Consider the following 21,729-nt stretch of genomic DNA (forward strand, 5'->3'; position numbering starts at 1 on the left):
CATTTTCGAGAGGAGGACTTTCCAAAAGAAAAGTTTCCTGCTGGTGTCAAGGTTAATCCAAAGGGCTAGATCGAGGAGAGGATGAGTGAGTGGCTGAGGGAGGTCTACGTCAAGAGACCGGATGGCTTTTTTCACAAATCCCCATCCTCATTGGTCTGTGACTCCATGCACGCCCATGAGCTGTTTTTTCCATGATAACTAAAAAAAAAAATTAAGACTGTATATTGCAAACTTGCTTTATATCACATCTACTGTTGATCTAGGTTTTGAACATTACAACGATTAGTACATGTTAAATTGTTCATTGATATAATCTGTCCTATCATTGCAGAATGACACAATTTTCCCCATCGGTGCTGCTATTTTGACACTACCGAAAGATTGAAGAATAAGGTTTGTTTGTGTGCAGATGGCTTCAGAACAAGTCCAGTTGCATGCTCCTGTAGAAGAGCCAAGGCTACACCTTCAAGATGATTTTTTTGCAGCTGCTTTTACTTCAAGCCCTATGAGTAACCAACAACAACAACAACAACAACAGGTAATGTTGTTTGGTCCATTCAGCAAACGAGCATGTTTTTGCTGTGCTCAGTCTTTGCTTATCGCTTTTTGCAATATCCCTAGTTTATGTTCAAGTTATTTGTGTTAACCCTGATAACTTTATTTTTCCTTGAAAGCTAAATACTGTACATCATGTAACCATAGAATAGTGATAAATTCATATGTATATTTTGATGATGCAGGATGTGTTTCCTTATAATAGACTTAAATTAGCACGCTCAATATCTGCCTATGTTGAATTGTTATTATATTTTTATTTGTTTGTAGACCATATTTGAGGGACGCCGTTTTTGGGTACACCCAATTAATCTTCGTCGGCACGAATGTGGTCACATTGGTCAACTGTATGCAGAATTGAGGGAGTGAGTTTTTTGGTGTACTTTTTGCCTTCTAAATCTTATTCGTATTGAGTAGACTTGTAATTTTTTTTTTTTTTTCCCTAAGGTATCCGGACAAGTTTTTGGTTTTTTTTCGGATGCCAATGGATGCCTTTGATAAATTGGTAGAAATTTTGGGTCCACATCTCAAAAAGCAGGATACACAAATGTGAAAAGCCATCACTCCCAAGGAGCGACTGATGATCACGTTTAGGTAAGAATGTATATTATATATTTTGTTAAATGTTTAGCGCTTTATAGAACATGCATGTTTTTTTTTTATTTGCCTAGGTTTTTCCATGCTTAGTTTATTGGCATATGATGAATGTTAAGTATACTATATAAATGATGTAAAAATATTAAAATTTTGTCTCTCTTTTGTCTCTTGCAGATTTCTGTCAACTGGGGAGAGTTTTGCATCGTTGCACCTCCAATTCAGAGTCGCGACATCTACTATCTCTGCAATTGTGAGGTCAACATGCCACGTGATTTGGGAGTACTTGCAGCCCATTTTAATGCCCAGTCCAACTCAGGAGACATGGTTGCAGGCAGCATCAGGCTTTCAGTCTGTGGCCAACTTCCCGAACTGCATAGGTGCCGTCGACGGTAAGCATGTTTGAGTTCAGCAGCCACCGCGATCAGGATCACTGTACTTCAACTACAAGAAGTATTTTTCAGTGGTCCTGTTGGCGGTGGCTGATGTGAACTATAAGTTCATTGCTATTGAAGTCGGTGCCTATGGAGGGACTGGGGACTCCCGAGTGCTGATGACATCTGAATTTGGGAGGCAAGTAATTGTAAATCAGGTGACTCTACCCCCTCCACTTTCTCTCCCGGGTACCACGCATCCAGTCCCCTTCGTCTTGGTATCGGATGAGGCCTTTCCACTGATGAATAACCTGCTGCGCCCATACCCACAGAGGGGCTTGAATGCCCGGAGGAGAGTCTTCAATTATAGGCTGAGCCGGGCACGACGCTTCGTGGAGTGCACCTTCGGGATCCTGTGTAGTAAGTGGAGGGTCTTCACCAGTGCTATGCAGTTGGATGAAGCCACAGTTGACAGTGTCATCAAAGCTGCATGTGTGCTCCACAACTTTGTGCGTGACTACGATGCTAGTTCGGACATTGAGGTGGAGGCACATGAAGCTTTTGATGGCACCCCTGTCAACTGGGGCTTGGGGCGGCCATCCAACCGTGGTGTACTGGTGAGGGAAGCCTTCACCGACTATTTCGGGTCCCCCGAAGGTGCTTTGCCCTGGCATTTGATTCAGCCTCCGTGATCACCGCTCGCTCCTTGGGATGATGGCTTCTCTACCACTTTATCAAAGGCATCCTTTTTTTATTTTTTTTTTTCCTTGCTGGAACCGGCATCCCTAGGACTATGCACTTAAGCTAAACATTATTTTTTGTGCCAAAGTCCCGGCATCAGTGCTCCTGCCCAGCTGTGACTTTCACCCAGTGTATCCTGCCTCGGATGCCAGTTGACATTGTCCTTTCTTTGCTTATGTGATAATTTGTTGATAAATGTTTGCCATTATGTTCTTACTTACTGAACTATTTTTTTATTTGGTTCAATATATAACAAGGTTAAGATAAAATTCCATTTTTTGTTTAAAATTAATGTCTGAGTGCTTATCCAATTATTGTACACATACTATACATGTTGGACATAATTTGACATTATTTACTTGATGTCAATCTTTGCAGGCCCAAGCAGCACACCCAATGAAAAGGCTATAGTGTCCCCGTCCTTTGAAACCACTATTGGATTTTAAGTCTTGGCTCAGAGTGACAATAATAGATGAATTTTTTTATGTGACTTATTTCTAGGCAGAATTACATGATCACCTTGTAGCTAGCTGATCATCAACAGGAGTCTGTCCAGTTAATTTGTTCCAAAAGGAAACTCACCTTGCTTTAATGTAAAGTTTGGACATGGACATGACAAATTCATGTTGCTGATGTTTAATGTCATTCAGTAATACTTAAAAAGTGCTTTGTCTATATATGCTCTGGTATGTTAATATATAGAGGGAGATTTCTCAAACATGGTGTAAAGTGAAACTGGCTCAGTTGCCCCTAGCAACCAATCAGATTCCACCTTTCATTTTCCAAAGAATCTGTGAGGAATGAAAGGAGGAATCTGATTGGTTGCTAGGGGCAACTGAGCCAGTGTCACTTTACACCATGTTTTATAAATAATGTGTAAATGCTTATGTATGTACATCAGCCTGTTTTCTCTGGGAACCTGCTGCCACACACACACACACATAAATTGCTGTGTTGGACCAACATGTCACCGAAAACCCAGGCTGGAGCACATGCTTAACATAAATCGGCATATGCATTCAAATATTCAAATATAAAGAATACACAAGACTGTTTTTTTCAAACAAAATTCTTTTATCAAGCCTTAATTCAAGGCAAATAGACTTCTTTCAAGTCAAAGACAAAAACTCCACCCAAAAACAAATGTAACAAGCAAATAATTAAAAAAAAAAAAAAAAAGGAAATCTCAACCACACATGGCTCAACTAGCTAAGGTCTGTGAAATAAGTAGGGGATCTTCCCATGGTACTGGGGTCATGCTGGCCACTTGTACGTTGTGAAGGTCCAACATTGTACTGGCTGTAGTACTGGTACTGGGGGTAAAAAGGATTATTTGAAGGCCCACGTGATGTTGGCAGTTGGACCTGAGATTGGATATCTGTCTGTATAGCCTGGTCATTTGTGCTCTCCCGCAGGCCCAAAGCAATGTGCAGCCCTTTTACCATATCTACCACTGGTGACATGGATTTTGCTAACTCAAAAGCTGTTGACATGGTGAAGGAAAGTGTCATAAAATGCCCAACTAAATTACGATCCATCCGACGACAGGAGGCTGCCATCAGTGAGCCAAAGTGATCAAAATCATCTTTGGCATCTACCCGTCGAATAAGAGATAAGGTTTCGTTCTCTACATCAAGTTCCTTATCTGGTATTTGAGGGGTCCTTAGATTTCTCCGAATTTGGAGGGGCACACGACGAGGCCGAGCAGAGGTCGTCTCAGCCTGGGAAGCAGCAGTGGTGGCAGTGGCAGCATCTGCACCACTGGTAGTGGCAGGCGATCTAATGTTTGGAGTTGGGGAAGGGGTGTTTGAGCGTGTGGAAGGCGAGTCAGGGATGTCCATGAACATACATGATGTGCCAGACTCCTCCTCTTCCTCCTCCTCCTCCTCCTCTGTTTGGGCCCTTGATGCTGTGGCACTGCTGCTTGACCTCCTGTGTGGTAGCTGCTGATGTTGCTGCTGCTGGGATTGTTTTTTGCCAAAATTCCCAGAAGTACTAGCAAAATAAAAGGAGTAATGTCAATTTCAAATATATTTGTAATTCTAACCTTGGTGAACATAGCACACATATATTGATTCAATCCTTTACCTCCGAAATGCCTTTTTTTAAATCAAGAATCTTAACGAATCTTCGTATGGAATGGGCTTCCTCTTGCTTGGTGAGGCACCACTCCTCTCTGTCTCCATCATCCCCTGTGTAAAATAATCTCGTATGGACTTCCATCTTGTCCGCAAGCTTTTATCTGTGTAATAAAATGTAAAAAATGAGGATTTTGAAATATAACACATTACATTAAAGGGGTACTCCGGCCTGGTGTGCTTTTTTGCCTATGGCCGGGGAGGAGGTGGATGCTGGGGCTTGAGACGTGACGTTTCAATTCTGCTCAGCCAGTCAAAGGCAGAGGCCGTATCACTGACTGGCTGATGGGGACTTTAAACATCACATCTCAAGCCCGCGTCAGAGACCAGAAAGCGGCCGGCCAACTCAGAATGGGAGTGGCGGGATCCGGGACACAGCGCTGGAACAGGGGAGGTAAGGGGACGTCATTGCCCTCATCCACCTCCTCCCCGGCCATAGGCAAAAAAAAACACCAGGCCGGAGTAACCCTTTAACAAAGGTTTACATTATTTACACATAAAAATACCTAATTCCATCTGCTCCTCAGGCTCAAGATCATCAAAATCGTCAAACATTGCGTTGCCCACCTCTCTCCATAATCTGGCCTTTAACTTGCGGTCAGAGTAGCCCTTTGCTGCTTTGTCCCACAGAGCTGGTCTAGCCTCCACCTTTAAACAATTAGAAATCAAATAATGTAATTAAACCAGAAAGTAAATGCTGAAAAACATAACTAGCAGAGTACAAGAAAATAAATTTTATATTTAAATATTGCGGAGCATGTAAAGGCAAAGAGGTGAAAGGATGGTTATGATAATGGCCATAAAGACATACATACACACAGTGGTTGAGATTTAGCAAACATGGTGTAAAGTGAAACTGGCTCAGTTTCCCCCTAGCAACCAATCAGATTCCACCTTACATTTTTAAAACAGTCTGTAAAAGGAATTAAAGGTGAAATCTGATTGGTTGCTAGGGGCAACTGAGCCAGTTGCACTTTACGCCATGTTTGATCAATCTCCCCCAGTGTTAAAACATGGTGATAACACAGCGTAAAACAAACATTATATATATATATATATATATATATATATATATATATATATATATATATATATTACATAACAAATGCTGCATGTAAAAGTAAAAATGCCTAAGCAGAATATAGCATGCAATGGGTAGGAAAACACACAAACACAAGCACACCAAGCACATGGCTAAAAGCTGTTTGTAGAAATCAGTACATGCATGTTGTCAAATTAACATAATGTTGGCCAATGAAATGACATAAAATGAAAATTAAAAATAAACATAAATAACACAGGGGAGTATACAGTCCAAGTTTAGGATGATCACATATGCTCAACATGCTAAACTACATGCTAATATGGTTCCTGAGGAATACAAACTCACACACAGAAAAATACAACATGCACAACAACATTTCTGACTAAACAGGATTACGAACAAATGTATGAAGTGAAATAAAAGTTATTTTTTACCTCAGAAATCAAGTGATCCCCATCAATAGGCATCCTGTGGCGTTTGGAAGCCATCACTCTCTTTCTTCCCTGTTTGCTCTACACAGCACTTCTGCTCCACACTCTCCAGGCTCATGAGACCAGACTTTGCATAATTTGCAACATTTTGTCTAGGTCTCCACCCACACATGTCTAGCGGAATTCTGCCTCTATTCCGCGCGAATTCCGCGAGATTTCCGCGGAAAGATTAGAAACGGAATTCTGAGCAGAAATCTTTCAGCTACAATTCCTCGAGAATTGCTCAGTGTGCACATACCCAAAGGGTATGTGCACACTGAGCAATTCTTGAGGAATTGTAGCTGAAAGATTTCTGCTTGAAATTCCTCGCCTATTCTGCTCTGGCAGAATTTGGCTATGTGCACACTGAGCAATTCTCGAGGAATTGTAGCTGAAAGATTTCTGCTTGAAATTCCTTGCCTATTCTGCTCTGGCGGAATTTGAGCGGAATTCGAGCGGAATCCGCGCGGAAATCAAGCGGAATGCAAGCGGAATTACCAGCAGAATTCAAACCCCATTGACTTCTATAGGATTCCTCTAGCGGAATCCGCCCAAAGGCTATGTGCACACTGAGGAAAAGGCGAGGAATTCAGCTTGAAATTCAGCTTGAATTTCCTCCCGTAAAAAATGTGCAGAGCAAAGTCCCATTGTGTTCAATGGGTTTTCTGCTCTGTTGTTCACACTGCAGAATTTCCGAGCAGAATTTTCTGCTGTAGATCTGCTAGAGGAATCCTATAGAAGTCAATGGGGGGCTTAAATTCTGCTTGAATTCTGCCTGAAAACTTTCAGCTACAATTCCTCGAGAATTGCTCAGTGTGCACATAGCCAAAGAATTGACATGTACATTCTTTGGGCGGAATGCGGATTCTGCGCGGAATTCCGGACGGAAATTTACTCTGTGTGCACGGGCAGTCGGAAATCCCATTGTTCTCTATGGAAAGAGCAATGTTGCATTTACACTTACCGCTTTTTATGACGGAATTCGGGCAGAATTCCGCTAGAATTGCTCAGTGTGCACATACCCTTAGGGTCCAAACACACTGGGAGTATCCGCAGCGGATTGGCAGCGAGACCCGCTGTAGATCCCTGCCCTGTACACTCTATGGGGAGCCAAACTCGCAGCAGGATGGACATCCCGCTGCGAGTTTGTCAGCAGCCCGCCCCGTTAACCCCCCACCGCCGGAGCGTATACTTCACCTGCTCCCCGCTCCGGCTTGCTTCGGGGCTCCCGATGTCTTCACGTCCCGCTCAGCCAATCAGTGCGCTGCAGCGGGGCAGCGCACTGATTGGACTAGCAGGACGTGCGGGGACCAAGTGATGTATAGGTTCCGGCGGCGGGCTGCTGACAAGCTGGCAGCGGGATGTCCATCCTGCTGCGAGTTAGTCTCCCCATAGAGTGTACAGGGCCGGGATCCCCTGTAGGATCTCACTGCGGATACGCCCAGTGTGTTTGTACCCTAACCTACCCTAAAGGATTAAGCTGGTGCAGCACTTACACACACTGTACATAGAGCATACACCAATACCATGTGAATGAACAATGGCAAATCGTGCCCGTCGTGTACATTGCAGGATGCTATAGACACACGAGGATGTAGGCAATTCCTGGATCTATGGATTCCGTTACATGAAGTTCGGGCTCCCGAAGCAGAATCTCAGCCGCTCATCCGGACCACAGCCCCGGTACACTGGGCCACCCGGTTTCCATTGTGCTGCAGTCTCCTCCCTCCCGCACTATCCCGACTTCCCCACCCAACCCCATCCGTTGCTTTTTCCCCTCAAGATTTGAGGTACCCGCCTCTGCTAGTGAGGTAATCGCGTGTTTAAATGCCGCAGACGCCAGCGCTCCAGCAGCAGACAGGCTCTCCGTGCGCGCTAAGTAACGGTCCACATCCCGTCCATCATGAGCGGCTCCGGTCCCCTGCAGCTCGGGCTCATCAACTGCAACAATAAGTATCTCACGGCCGAGGCGTTCGGCTTCAAGATCAACGCGTCAGCCTCCAGCCTGAAGAAGAAGCAAGTGTGGCTGCTGGAGCCCGTGGGCGAGGAGGCTGTGCTGCTGCGGAGCCACCTAGGCCGGTACCTCTCTGCGGACAAGGATGGACGCGTGTCCGGCGAGACCGAGGTGCCCGACGCCGAGTGCCGCTTTCTGGTGAGCGCCCAGGGGGACGGACGCTGGGTGCTGCAGTCGGAGGCGTACGGCCGGTACCTCGGCGGCTCGGAGGACCGCATCAGCTGCTTCTCACCCTCCGTATCCCCCGCTGAGAAGTGGGCCGTTCATCTGGCCATGCACCCCCAGGTGACCATCTACAGCGTCACCCGCAAAAGATACGCGCGCCTGGGGGCCAGCGGGGAAGAACTGTCGGTGGAGCGGGACGTGCCGTGGGGTCTGGACTCGCTCATTACTCTCCTCTTCCAGGATAACCGCTACAGCATCCAGACCCCGGACCACCGCCTATTGGCCATGGACGGGAGTCTGAGTAACGAGCCGGGACCAGACACCAAATACACCCTGGACATTTCGGCGGGGAAAGTTGCCTTCAGGGCCAGTGATGGCCGCTACTTAACCCCCTCTGGACCGAGCGGCACCCTGAAGGCTGGGAAGAACACTAAGGTTGGCCGGGACGAGCTGTTCGTGCTGGAGAGGAGCTGCCCGCAAGTCGTGCTCACAGCTGCCAATGGGCGTAACGTTTCCACCCGGCAAGGTGAGTGACCGGGGGCTGCTGTCCCGGCATGTACAATGTATTACTAGTGAGCACTTGTCCCCATTCATCAGCCTGTGTATACTGTGTGTGCTCCGGTGTATACTGTGTGCTTATCATGTGCAGCCCCTCTGCTGCCCTCCGCCATCTCCTCTGTGGAGAATGGAGCCTTTGTCTGCTGTTGCATAAGGCTGCTCCCCACCCATACGAAGCCCATGAAAAGGGTTGACCAAATCATGAGGTCCCCTGCCTCCCTCCTCACTGCTGATCCTGTCACGGATGAGGAGGGCGCCGCCTCATTCACAGCTGGCTCTATGGTTTGGGCCGTTCTGATTTTCTCTGCAAAGCAGTGAATGGAGCCGGGGAAGAGGACACGTTCTGCCCCACATAGATGCCCTGTGTGCCACATAGTATGTGTGTGTGTGTGTATAATGTATAATATATATATATATATATATATATATACAGGGCCGTATTAACAGCTGCTGCTGCCCTAGGCACTAGACCTGAAGACGCCCCATCTTAACTCACTAATTAGCATCAGGATTGGTAGATTGGTAGGCAATAGCTCCAGGTGTCACATTTAACACCACAACACCAAACCCTAACAATGCTGCCATACTGTGACTGGATAACACCGCCATACCAGAACTGACAAATGAGACCATAGTCCCACACCCCCCTAAAAAAGACACCAGATTTACTGGCAAGTTTGAACAGGAGGTGGGAGACTAGGAAAAAAAATGTTGTTTTCTTCTCCCTGGTGCTGCCCCCCTGAAAGGTGCTGCCCTAGGCACCAGACCACGGGTGCCTAGTGGTAAATACGGCCCTGTGTGTGTGTGTGTATATATATATATATATATATATATATATATATATATATATATATATATATAGTATATATATATAAATATACACGGTGTGCTCATCTGCCTGATATGGTAGCAGACAGGGCAGGGTTCTCAGCTGCACAATGGATGGGCTCAGCCCTGCAGCTACTGTACTATTGCTTGGTTTATGAGGTCTCCCCTCCTGTACACACCCCAGTGAGGAGACTATGCCATCTCTGGTACAAACCATTGATCCCAGCATCCTGCTGAGTCACCACCATCTGTTCATTATGTCTATGAGAGACCTGGGAGCTTCCTGGCCGAGTGCTGACTCCTGATTGTCTGTCTTCCTTTCTGCTTAGTAGTGAATGGGCTTCTGTTTAAATAGCCCCTAATGCAACATATAGTAGTGTCCAAACTATATAGAGCTCATGTCTTTACAATCACCTACATGTATTTTATAGTTTGATGTTCATGGAGCCAGTGATTCCTTTTCTAATTCTCTATTTGTTTTTCACCTACTTCTCCCTCTTATGCCATAATCTGATGCAAAAGCAAGTGTGCTAGACTGAAATGTTTGCACTCTGCTTGGCTTATGTTTTGTACAGTACTAGGCATGGAGAAGGAGAAGGGGTAAGTGATGCACTGGGTTTGCAAGCTACAGTTTGAGCAGAAAGCAAAGAAAAGCAGCATAATGGCAAACAAAGGGTTACATTAGTCACTCAATTGTTTCTGTTGAGAAGCTAAAGGTGATTTGTAAACATACAACAGTAGGCACACAGGTATTTGCACAATGGACAGCTACCCTGAGCTTTATGGGTGACAAGAGATGGGTGATGTCCTTGATTTACCTTTGTGGAGCAGTGTGCATCATGTGGAGCAGGCGTCTTGCACAAGGCACATGTTCTACCAGGCTTCACTTCCTGTACTTTGTCCTCATCCAGCTGTTACTAGACCGATTTCCCCTGACTACAGGCAAATTGTGGAGTAGTGGCCAATATTTTAGAACAGTTTTTTAGGGGTAAGGAGTACATTTTAGTAAATAAAGTGATTTGCAAATCTAGTTGGTTATAAAATGGAGGACAGTTAATTGTTAATACCCATTTAAAAAGCATTGTATTTTGTGGCAGTTTTTTCTAGCTAAAGCTAGATGTAGGTTAAGCAGGGAAGAGTGGTCGAAGTCCTTTCTTTATATTTCCTATTTACCGTTTTTGGTTTGGCTCAAAAAACTTAATGAAAAACTGCCACCAAAAGCTGCGTGTGAACCTCCCCCCCCCCCCCTTCCTCAAAATGGGGAACTCTTTCAACAATACAAAACTTTCTGTAAAATCGAGTACTCTTGCTTTTGCTGTATTCTAGGCTCTGTAGACTACCTGTGCCTCCATGGAAAACTGTAAACTCAGCATTGGGGTTGAGCTAGTGGTGTCCGATTCCCTTTTGGGCTGGTTTCACACAAATGTAATACAGACATTTTTGTGTCTGTATTATGCTCAGAAATCCAGACCTAACTGCAGATCTGATGACCCGAACTGACAGCATTCCGGTGCCTAAGATACTATTTTATTAGTGTCTAACACCTTAAGTTATTTTGCTGTCACCATGGGTTAGGGGATGTAGAAGAAAGTCCTCCCTGTACAACACCGTCCCTGACTATTAGCCAGCGGCTAATTAATCCTTTAAATGCTGCTGTCAAAACTGACACTGGCATTTAAATGGCTTGAAAAAGCCTCCACCCGGGGTCTAGTGGTGGGATCCTCCGTACCTAATACCCTTACCTTCATACAACATCATCATAACTCACACTGTGCTGTATATACAATTAATACAGGTTACTGTATGTACTGTGCCCAGCGGTCGAGTGCTCTGCCACCTACTTCTCCCTAGGAGGGGGGTGGGCATTTACCAGAGCTCATTTTTCTGTTTCCCCCTCCCACCTCCTCCCTTCAGAGACTGCTGATGTAAAAAAGCTTTTTTTAAAACTATTTTTGTGTATATTTTATGCTGTCAAATCTCAAGCAGCAGTGTATACTACAGCACTGCTTGTGGTCAACATCTGGCTTCTCCAGTCCTCTGGCCGCCAACTGTATCTTCAGGGCGCTGCTGCCTCCAAAATGATTGACAGCTGGAGGAGGCGGGCCTGAAGATACAGCCAGAGGACAGGAGAAGCCAGATGCTGGATCACAAGCACCCTGGTAAGTATAGGCTGCTTATGATCTGGAAACTGACAGCACTATATATCCACACACACATTTGTGCTGTCATTTTCCATGGCCGCACGAACGATATCAGTGATCAGTTGCGCAGCCCGGGTGCTCGATTACTTGCGCCGTGTAAAGGCACTGCAAATCAGCGCCAGTCTTGCTGCTTGGGTCCCATTTGCAGCCACTGTGGCCGAGAAACCGTGAGGTCTATAAGGACCCTTTCTTTGATACTCTCTTTTCCGTATCACAGACAGACCATCACAGACTTCACCATCTGTTATGTTTGAAACTGGTTTATGAGCTGGTGATAAAACAGTGTTCAGACTGAAGCTGCATGCATTCCTGCCGCTGGATTATATAGAAAACATCTGTAGACAAGCCACATGCATATCTATCATCTAGCACATTCTCCAGTGCCTGCAACAATTTAAGGGTAGCTTCACACGTACCGTATCGCTGCGTTTTTGTTGTTTTTTTTTTTTGTTGTTTTTTTTTTTTACATACAAGTTTTGATTTTCACATGAAAATCATGTGAAAATAAAAGCGCAGCGATACGGTACGTGTGAAGCTACCCTAAATGTTCTACATCAAATGGTAGCTTACACCCTGACTGTATAACCTGATATTCACTTGCAATGTTAAAATAAAAGTGAATCTGTCGGCTCCATACCAGGTAGAGAGTTATTAAAGTACCTCTTTGTTAGAAGCATACAGTCAAACTAGTGGTGCTGAGCTGCAGCCGCACACCTGCTACAGCCTTTAAGGATTGATGTACAGCCTTCAGCCCTGTATGTCAACAAGTAGGAGCAAAATCAAAATAACCTTGCAACAATGGTGGACTCCTTGGTGCTCAAACCTCCTGGCACAGTCACTCCACTTCAGTCAAGAGGCAGAGAATCCACCATTGTTGCAAGGTTATTTGGATTTTGGTCCCGATCCCACATCCAGGGAAATCGGAAGGTGGAAGGCAGCAGCCCTTCTTATACACCTACAAGCCTAGATTAGAGTCGTGCCTAATACGTACGACCTAACCAGGTTAGTGTGCATATGTGTGAATTTGCACATACACATCTCACAAGGTTAATCCGCTTGCACATGCAGCGCCACTGTGTTTCCTTTTTTTCTTTTCATGTACAACAAGTAGGAGCAGTGAGGGAGGGGCAAGGAGGTGGGGTGGCAGGTAATTGCCCTGCCCTTCTTGATTAGGGTACATGGCTCAACTTTCAGTCCTGTCAGTGACATCTACAGCTTGGCACCACCAGTTTGACTCTTCAGTTGCTAGCAAATCTACTTTTAGAACTTTACATACAGCAATCAGAAAAGCTAAAAGTGTGGTATTAATTTTAATGTCACAATACCTGGTACAGAGCTGACAAATTAATTTTAAAGTGTACCTTTCGTGAGGGTTGCTGCCGGATCAACTGTGAATTTCATGCGGTGGGTGGAAGTTTGTGTATCCATGGCCACAAACACGCATGAGACCATAATACACGTGACCCTCATTGGGTCAGAATAGGTGTCGCACACAGTCTCATTCGTGTTTGTAGTCCTGGAGACCCAAACTTCCACCCACATTGTGGAATTCACCGCTAATCTGGCTGTGGCGCCCACAATATTATAAGTTCCCGCCCCACTGACTTACTGTAACCGAATTGTTAGAAAAACTTTAAACTCACATATGTCAGCAACAGGTGGGCTTATCAAGAAAGTGTAGAACACTGTGTGTGATCAACCTCCACTAATTTTCACCTTCACTAGAAAGGGGGAGACAGGCACCTATCACCAGTCGAAGTTTTGTTTTGTTTTACCCCCTAACCCATTTTGACTTCCAGGGATGTACAGGGAGGTCTCACGATGCAAGTCCTCTCTGTACAGCACCGCCCCTGGCTGCTACCAGCGTGGCCGAACCGTTTGGCAGGTGATGCAGTTATTGTCCTAGAAAACAACTGTTTAACTTGCAGCCCTTTGTAAAATTGGCGTGGCCTAGAGGGTCTGTGCATTAGGCTTGCACCGCCTCTCCGTCCCTCCTCCTCGCCCTCTTCACCATAAAGAATGCTCCAGGCATTTTTTTTCTCCAATTTATCACCTATCTGAACACTGCACGGGTGCTGGGTTGTTAAGGCACCTGTGCAGTGTTCAGACAAGTGAGGAAGAGAGAGAATTATGCCCAGGGCCATTTCTAATGATGACGAGGGGCGATGCAACGCTAGGGCACAGACACTCTAGGCCACGCCAATTTGACACAGGGCTGCAAGTTTAAAAGTTGTTGTTTTAGGGCAATAACTCCATCACCTGCTGAACGGATCCCAGGACCGATCTTGGATTAAAAGCAGCTATCCAAAGGTACAAGCTGTTTGGGGAGGTAGATTGTGGGTACAGAGTCTCTTTAAGGTGCCACGTACTGCAAAGTACAATTGGTTTTGCAAAAAATAAGGGCTCATATGGGCCACACAGATCACCTATTACTTATGAATGAGTCCATGAAATTGTGGGCTGCAGTGTGTGAATTTAACTTTTATACTTTGTCCTGACTGCGCAGCTCTGATCCTGCTGATCAGGTTTGATTGGGTGGATGCAGACAGTGGTAAAACTTGTACTAATATGATCAGATCCACTGGAACATGTGCATTGCTAAAATGTGTGTGGAGGAAAAACAGCAAAAATAAAGTATTTAATAAAACAATTTGCATGTATTGGCAACTTTGTCCTATCCTGTTAGACATTATGTATTACAATAAATGGCAAAGAACATTATATATCTCCAGCAGCAGATGTTATGTAGCGGTTTGGCTAATGAAAGATCATGAGAATTCTGTTAGTTTTTGAGTTTTTGTTGAATGTAATAGACTGTAATAGAGACGTTGTCTTTCTCTAGAGCTTGTCAGACTGATTTATTTAACCATGCAATTGTTGATAGGTCACTATGTCTAAGGCTTCCTTCACACATGCTGTGGATTTGTCCATAATTGCAGATCTGCATTTCTATTGGGCTATTCACACTATCCGCATTTTTACGCATCAGCATGTCCTAGTGTGGCCCTTAACTGCTGTACGGACCAGCCGATAGAAATCTATGGGATCCGCAGTTTTTGCGGATGTTACAGATGTACTGTCTGCAAAAAACACAGATGTGTATTTTAGATGCACTATGAACTATTTTTTTTTTTTTCTGGATTATGGACATAAGGTCCTGAAAACTTCCTGTTCTGTAAAGATTTCCCAGCAATGTCCAGCTTTTCAACTCTGTATGTTGTAGTCTATGGTCCATGGGGCTTGCTTTAAAGCATATTTCTCAAAGCTCTTTAAAAAGCAAGATGGTTGGCCCCATAATATACAAAAAAATGAATGCATGAATTTAAATTGCTGCACAAACAATACCGGGAATTTTTGTGCGACCTGACTGCTCGATTATTTGTTCTGTGTAATGACTGCATTGGTGCTTGTTTGCAGCCACGGATGGCCGAAGGTTTTGAAAGGACCCTCGGGCGACTTTCACATATCTGTAGAGCTGTCCCCAGCCTCAGACCCACAACTTCAGACCGCACTACTGATGTGAAACTGTAGCCATCCCCATCAGCACTGACCCATTCATAGAGAATAGAGGATTTCTGACGCTATTACGGACAGTTTAGTGGCTTCCAGTATTTTTTTTGCAACACAGATCACGGCCCTTTTACAGATGCATAGCAACTCTGTGTAAAAGGGTCCACTTATATCAATAGGTATACTATACTGTCTGTAGAATACTGATGTGTGAAAGGCGCCTTTAGAGGTTCTCTGAACAGTTGGTATTGACACTAATGATGCAATATTTTCAGTAGCCAGCTGTATTAGTCAGAGGAGACTCATTACATCGACTAATAGCGTGATAGCATTGTGGTTCTTTCCCCCAAAGGGTTTACCTATTCCCAAGTTTTCTCTTGTTTACACACCACTTGTCTGTTTCACAAAACCTAAGCTGCTAAAACTGTCACTGTCACATGGCTTCCTGCCCATTGATGTATATTGATAGGCAGTCTGGATATGTAATTTAAAAGAAAAAGTTAATCTTAAATTATTCCTTATAGGACAAACCTTAAAGTCCAAATTGTTATTGGACTTTAAACAATGTTGAATATGAGCATTTGTGGGTGTTCTTCCTTTTTTACTTCCTGTACAATTATCTGGCAGGCATTTGTTTCTTCCTTTTGTGGCAATATGCACACATCCATTTCATGCTCTTCTGTTGCTAAAAGTATCCAGATAGGAAGAGGAAGTACGGATATCCTGTTTTTGTACATTTACCAGTCTTTTAAACACCTGGTCTTGGTATTTCTACTTGCATGGACTTTACATGGTCTGTAAAATCATCCTGCACTGCACTTAATCTAAGTTTATGGTGAAACAGGAAAAAACGTCCAGCAGATAGGTGCTGAAAAACTGAGCCTTTATTCAACGGCCCTTCTAAACTGAAGGTGTCTGCCCTCGTTACATCGCAGACTGCTACACTGCTTAAGGGCCATATTATGCGAGACTTATCGTGTGGAAAATTGTTAGAACGGTCACATTTTCACTATAATCGTCCTGTGTAATATTAGGCAAAAATTGAAAAATTTTTGTGTCACTGATTGTTGATTTAGAGCTGATCCTAAAATCATCGCTAATTCCGCATTGGTTCACTAATCGTTCAGTGTAATTGCACATTGTTTCTTCTTTTGCTGGGATCAGATGGAGTGATGCTACGTTTACACGGAACGATAATTCACCCGATCGTACGATTAACAATGTCGGAGTAACGGGTTTTTTTCATAACGATCAGCGTTTAGACTGTATGATATATCGTACTGAAATTCGTTTTGCGATCGCTTAAAGCCTATCTCACACATTGGTTAAATCGGCGAACGACTGTTCACATGGAATGATCTGCGAATTTTTTCCAAACGATCCACGAACCTTTTGAAAGATCAATCGTTGATTGATTGCTGCGTTTTCACGTACGATTATCATTCGAAATAGACCGTTATCGTGCGAATTCACATGGTAATCGTTCCGTGTAAACGCAGCATAAACTACTATCGTTTTGTGTAATATGGTGAACGATTTCAGGTTAACCATAAATAATCTCCTTTGCGATCAATTATCGTTAAGTGTTAAAAATCGCTTTGTCTAATAGGACTCTAAGGCCCGGCAAGTACCAGCATGGGAGACCGGCTGGGAATTCGGGGTACCATTGACTTTCAGCAAATGTGGCTGGTAAATCTACAATAAGAGAATTTAGATGTGTCTGGGATAAACATATATCTATCCTAAAATAATAAGGGACATGCCAAAAGGGCAGACTAGATGGACCAGTTGGGCTCTTTCTGATGACAATCTTCTATGTTTCTATTCAGATCTTTGTAAATTCATACATCCATACAGGTAACAATTGACACATTTTTTAGTGATCAATTAGGCAATTTCAATTACACTTATTAGAAACGAGCGGGCCTTAAGTGCGCTCTGGTTCCTATGAGTGTTGGGCATTTGACTCTTTCTGCCTGAAAAAGTTAGGTGCAGCCTTAGGGCTGCCAGAAAAACATGGATAAAATTAAGCTCTCCAGGTGGAGTCAAATGCCCAATGTTTGGGCTCGAATGAACCTGAGCATGCACAACGCTTGCAAAAAAACAAAATCAAATGCTTGCATATAAACATATAAGCACCTGATAGCACCTAGAGCATGAAAACCTGATAACACCTAGATCATGAGAAACAACCTTGCCTAATTATATCAGATGTCAAAACCTTGTAACTGTAAGGTCCTGTGAAGAATTCAGACTGAGGTTGCCTGGACATTAAAACAGACTTCCAGGAACTTTTGTAGTCCAGCAATACTCTTTTTTTAAAAAAAATATTCCAAAACATTGGGTATTGCATTACTCAAAAGATTTGTTTTGATCGAGTATCTGATCGGAAACTTTTATCTAAACAAACTTATAGCCTGTTGGGGACTATAATGGAATAGATCTCCTTCCTGTCTTTTCCATTATAGCAGGAAATATTTAATTAAATCAGAAAACTTTTTTTTTAATGATTTTTTTTGTTTACAATAGCAAAACAAAGGAAAAAAATGCAGTTTCTATTAAATATACTATAAATATATAATATTAACGGTATATTGAAATAGCATTTTTTTTGTTTCAGTTTTGCTTGTGTAAACGAAAAATATCAATATTAAAACAGCTAATTTTCGTTCTATTACAGGAAGCCGTATTACTGCCGGGGACCGCTAATACCACTACCTGTGGTTTAATACTGCTTCCCTTGCATTCCATTTGTTGACCTCCCAAGTGGTGGCATTTAGGTTTCCAAGAAACCAGCTTCCCCCCCCCCCCCCCCATTGACTTTAATGGGGTTTGATATTCGATTGAACATCACTCTATTTGAATCGAATTTCAAGCCTTCGAATATTTTACTACTCGCTCATCTCTAATCTTGAGTATAAGGGACATGTGCAAATTTTTACACTTGAATGCTTTGGCATGTTATTAATGGTTGTTTAAATAATGATCCACAACGCTAAATGCAAGTAAATCTCAAAAGGGGTGGTGTCACAAAGCAAACTAGATCTATAGTGATGAATTATGTTAAATAAAACATATTCCAAATTTACAAGCCGCCACCACCTTGCTGTCTGTTCAACGAATAAACAAGTTCCTTCATTGAACAGACGGCGGAATCCGCCATGCATAGAATGGAGTCTCTGCAACGGGTGGAAATGTGCGTGGCCGCAAGCTGCAGGATCTGCAACTGGTTTGTCGGGATACCGTAGTGTACACGTACTGTACAGTATAGCAATCAGCATATGGAGTATAATGTATAGTAAGTGCATAAACCTGAGAAAAACAGCAGCAGTTTGTAGATACAGGATGGAACTGCAGATCCCCATAATGCAGTAGCGTAGTACAACAGGCTAGAATAGAAAAGCAGAGCTGCTGCCAGAGGTCTGTGTGGTCATGTGACAGCAATAGGGAAGGGGTGTGTTCAGCATGGTCCAATCAAGTGCGAATCGCAGAGCTGTGCAGGCAGACAGTGACAGAAACTTTTCTATACAGCAGTGTGTATAGCTGAGTATGAGTGCAGGCACACTATAGCAGCAGTGTGTATAGCGGAGTGTGAGAGCAGGCACATGATAGCAGGAATGGAGGGGATGGGAAACAAGGGCTGACAGAGACTGCAGGGAGGAATGAGCAGGGCATATGTGTGTACATGCAGAACTCTCCGGGGAGAGAGGTTACACCTATAAAGAGATTACCTCCACAGTCCTGTCCCCTGAAGCAAGCACCAGCCTGAAGTGGATCTGCTATGATTTGGAAGGTAAAGAAGGCTTCCTAGGTCAGAGTACAGTGCTGTAGACCCTGCTATACAGACCATGCCCCTCACCCTCCCGCCCAATACAGAGAGCTCTTAAACCAAAGCAATGCTCTTAAACCAAGGTACCACTGTATATGTATGGTACACGTGACACATCATGGTATTTGTGACACATCATGATGAATTGGCACGTCATAATGTGCAGAAGCTCTATGAAGTGAGCTCCAGAGCTGAGCCACAGTGTGTAGGTATACTATTGGCTAGTATATGCAATCTAATCATTGAATGTAATAGTCCCCTACGGTATCATAAAAAGTGTAAAAAAAAATAATTTTTCACCGTTTGGTGAGCAGCATGAAATAAGGGTGAGAAAAAAACAAGAATTGCTGATTTTTAATGTATTTTTTGCAACATTATTAATCAGGAAAAAAAATCGGTGCCTTTACACGTACCAGATCCGCAGTGGATTTCACGCTGTGGGTTTGCAGCAAAATCCGCTGCAGATCCATGTAGTGTGAAGGTCTATGGGTTACATATCCGCAGCGGAATTATTTGCATTCCGCTTCGGATATGTATCCCGGCCCCTTTAACCCCCACCGCCCGCAGCCCCGACCCGGAGTATACATCAACTGCTCCAGGCTCCTGCTTGCTTCGGGGCCTCCCAGCATCTCCAGACAGTCAGCCAATCAGTGCACTGCCCCGCCGAAGCGCACTTATTGGCTGTCTGCTGGGAGATGTCGGGAGGCTCCGAAGCAAGCAGGAGCCTGGAGCAGTATGCTCCAGGGCTGCCCCCGGCCCAGATAATACATTAACTGCTCGGTGCCACGGCTGTGTGAAGCTCCCGGTTCCCATCGCTCCTTATCAGCCAATCAGTGCAGCATTGATTGGCTCATGAGAAACGAGGGGAGCCGGGAGCTTCACACAGCTGCGGCGCAGAGCGGGTAATGTATGCTTTGGGCCGGGGCTGCAGGCGGCCAGGGGTTAAAGGGGCCGGGTCACATGTCTGCAGCGGAATAAAATTCCGCTGCGGGTATGTGACCCTATAGGCCTTCACTATACTAGGATCTGCAGTATGAAATCCGCTGCTGATTCGGTACGTGTGAAGGCACTAGTGATGTCACGATACCAGAATTTTGAGTTCAATACCGATACTAACTTTTTTATTTTGATACTCAATACCAGTTCGATACTTAGTAAAGTATAAAAAAACAAAACAAAATACAGTGGTAGAAATATAATACCCCTGCACTATTACAGTGATACCAATTTTTGGACAATTTTTTTATTTTATTGCGTTAAAAATAAAGTTAGTGATATCTGTCTAAGACAGCTCTGCTGCATCAGCTATAACTAAGACAGCTCTGCTACATCAGCTATCACTAAGACAGCTCTGCTGCATCAGATACCTTGACTGCCCACACAGCTGCTATCTGCACCAATCACCAAGATTGCTGAGGAAGAGGAGGTTACACAGGATCCCACACACACTATAGCCAGAGCAAGTAAAACCCCCCCCCCCCACCCACCCCCCACATCACTGATGTCTGCTCTCACAGCCCCGGCCACCTCCCCCACCTGCCAGCCGGCTGGATCCTCACATGTGCTGCACATCCACCCGCCTCCTCTGTCCTCCTGCTCTCAGTCTTCTCTCCCCAGCCGCCCCAGCTCCGGCTCCGCTGCATAAATCATTTCCCTGATAACAGAGTGTGGCCAAGCCGGACTCTATTATCAGAGAGACACCGGCAGCGGGGGGTCTGCTACACACAGTAGCCGACCCCTGCTGCATACGGAGTGGTTAGATGCCGCTGTCAGTGTGACAGCCGCATCTACACAGTAAGTGCCGGCTATTTGAAAATGGCGCCGCCGTAGAGCGGAGGGAGAGCCGCGCAGCGGAGGTGACCGCAGGGGGCAGGGAGAGGCATACAGAGAACACGGCCGGCGCTCAGATAGCCGCCGGCCGTGTTCTCTGCACTGTACTTTATGTTAAGCTGCACTATTATGCAGCGGAACATGAAGTATCGATACCAGGAAATCCTGGTATTGAATCTTTTTTTGCCCGAAATATCGATAGTAGTATCGATATTTCTGTGCATCGTGCATCCCTAGAAGGCACCCTCAAGAAATATTTGTAAAAAAATTACGGCCCAACCAGCCCTGTAGATGGGGGGGGGAAAAAAACTTTCTGAATTTGAGGATGGAAAAAAAAAGGGTAATTCACTTAAGGGTATTCCACTTAAACATAACTTTTCATGTGTTGCTGCCCACTAACGGTTCATTCGTTGTTATCTATTTGGTCTCCTTCCCCTAGTTCTGAGCTGCTGCTTTTTTTTTTTTTTTTCCCTGAAAACACAAACTGTCTTTTTATCTTCCCCCTCTCCTCCTAGATGGCTGATGTGAAAAAGTCCCTGGCAGGCTTTATCTGCAACGTAATGCCCGGAGGATTCATCACACAAAGTTCTTTAGCAACTTGACCTCAAATTAACCCTCCCAGCATTACAAAGAAGCTACAAAGGTGCAGATAAAGCCTGCTAGGTACTCCTTTTACATCAGCCGTCTCGGAAGGGTGTGGGAGAGAGAAGCTTTTTAATAGGCATAAGCAAATTTACAGTACTAGCAAAGTGCTTCACTAGGCTTGGTGGTCAGCTTGTCAGCTGTCTGCCTTTGAACTTTGCTCCACTCCGTGTGTCTGCAAAAGCTGGATACAGTCCTGGGAATCTTCTCCCAGGACTGCATCAAGCTTTTTCAG

At 44.4% G+C, this 21,729-nt stretch overlaps 1 protein-coding gene and 1 pseudogene across 1 annotated transcript in view; both read left to right on the plus strand.

Moving 5' to 3' along the window:
• Positions 1–483: 483 nt before the first annotated feature.
• Positions 484–2,299, plus strand: LOC138802160 (uncharacterized; annotated as a pseudogene).
• Positions 2,300–7,730: 5,431 nt separating this feature from the next.
• FSCN1 (fascin actin-bundling protein 1) overlaps positions 7,731–21,729 on the plus strand; it is a 29,292-nt gene continuing 15,293 nt past the window's right edge. Inside the window, exon 1 of the mRNA XM_069983558.1 lies at positions 7,731–8,622. Within this exon, the coding sequence (XP_069839659.1) occupies positions 7,821–8,622 (802 nt within the window). The 5' untranslated portion in view covers positions 7,731–7,820. The remainder of the gene's footprint in view (positions 8,623–21,729) is intronic.

Source organism: Dendropsophus ebraccatus, chromosome 9, assembly GCF_027789765.1.
Source record: "Dendropsophus ebraccatus isolate aDenEbr1 chromosome 9, aDenEbr1.pat, whole genome shotgun sequence".
Lineage (NCBI taxonomy): Eukaryota > Metazoa > Chordata > Amphibia > Anura > Hylidae > Dendropsophus > Dendropsophus ebraccatus.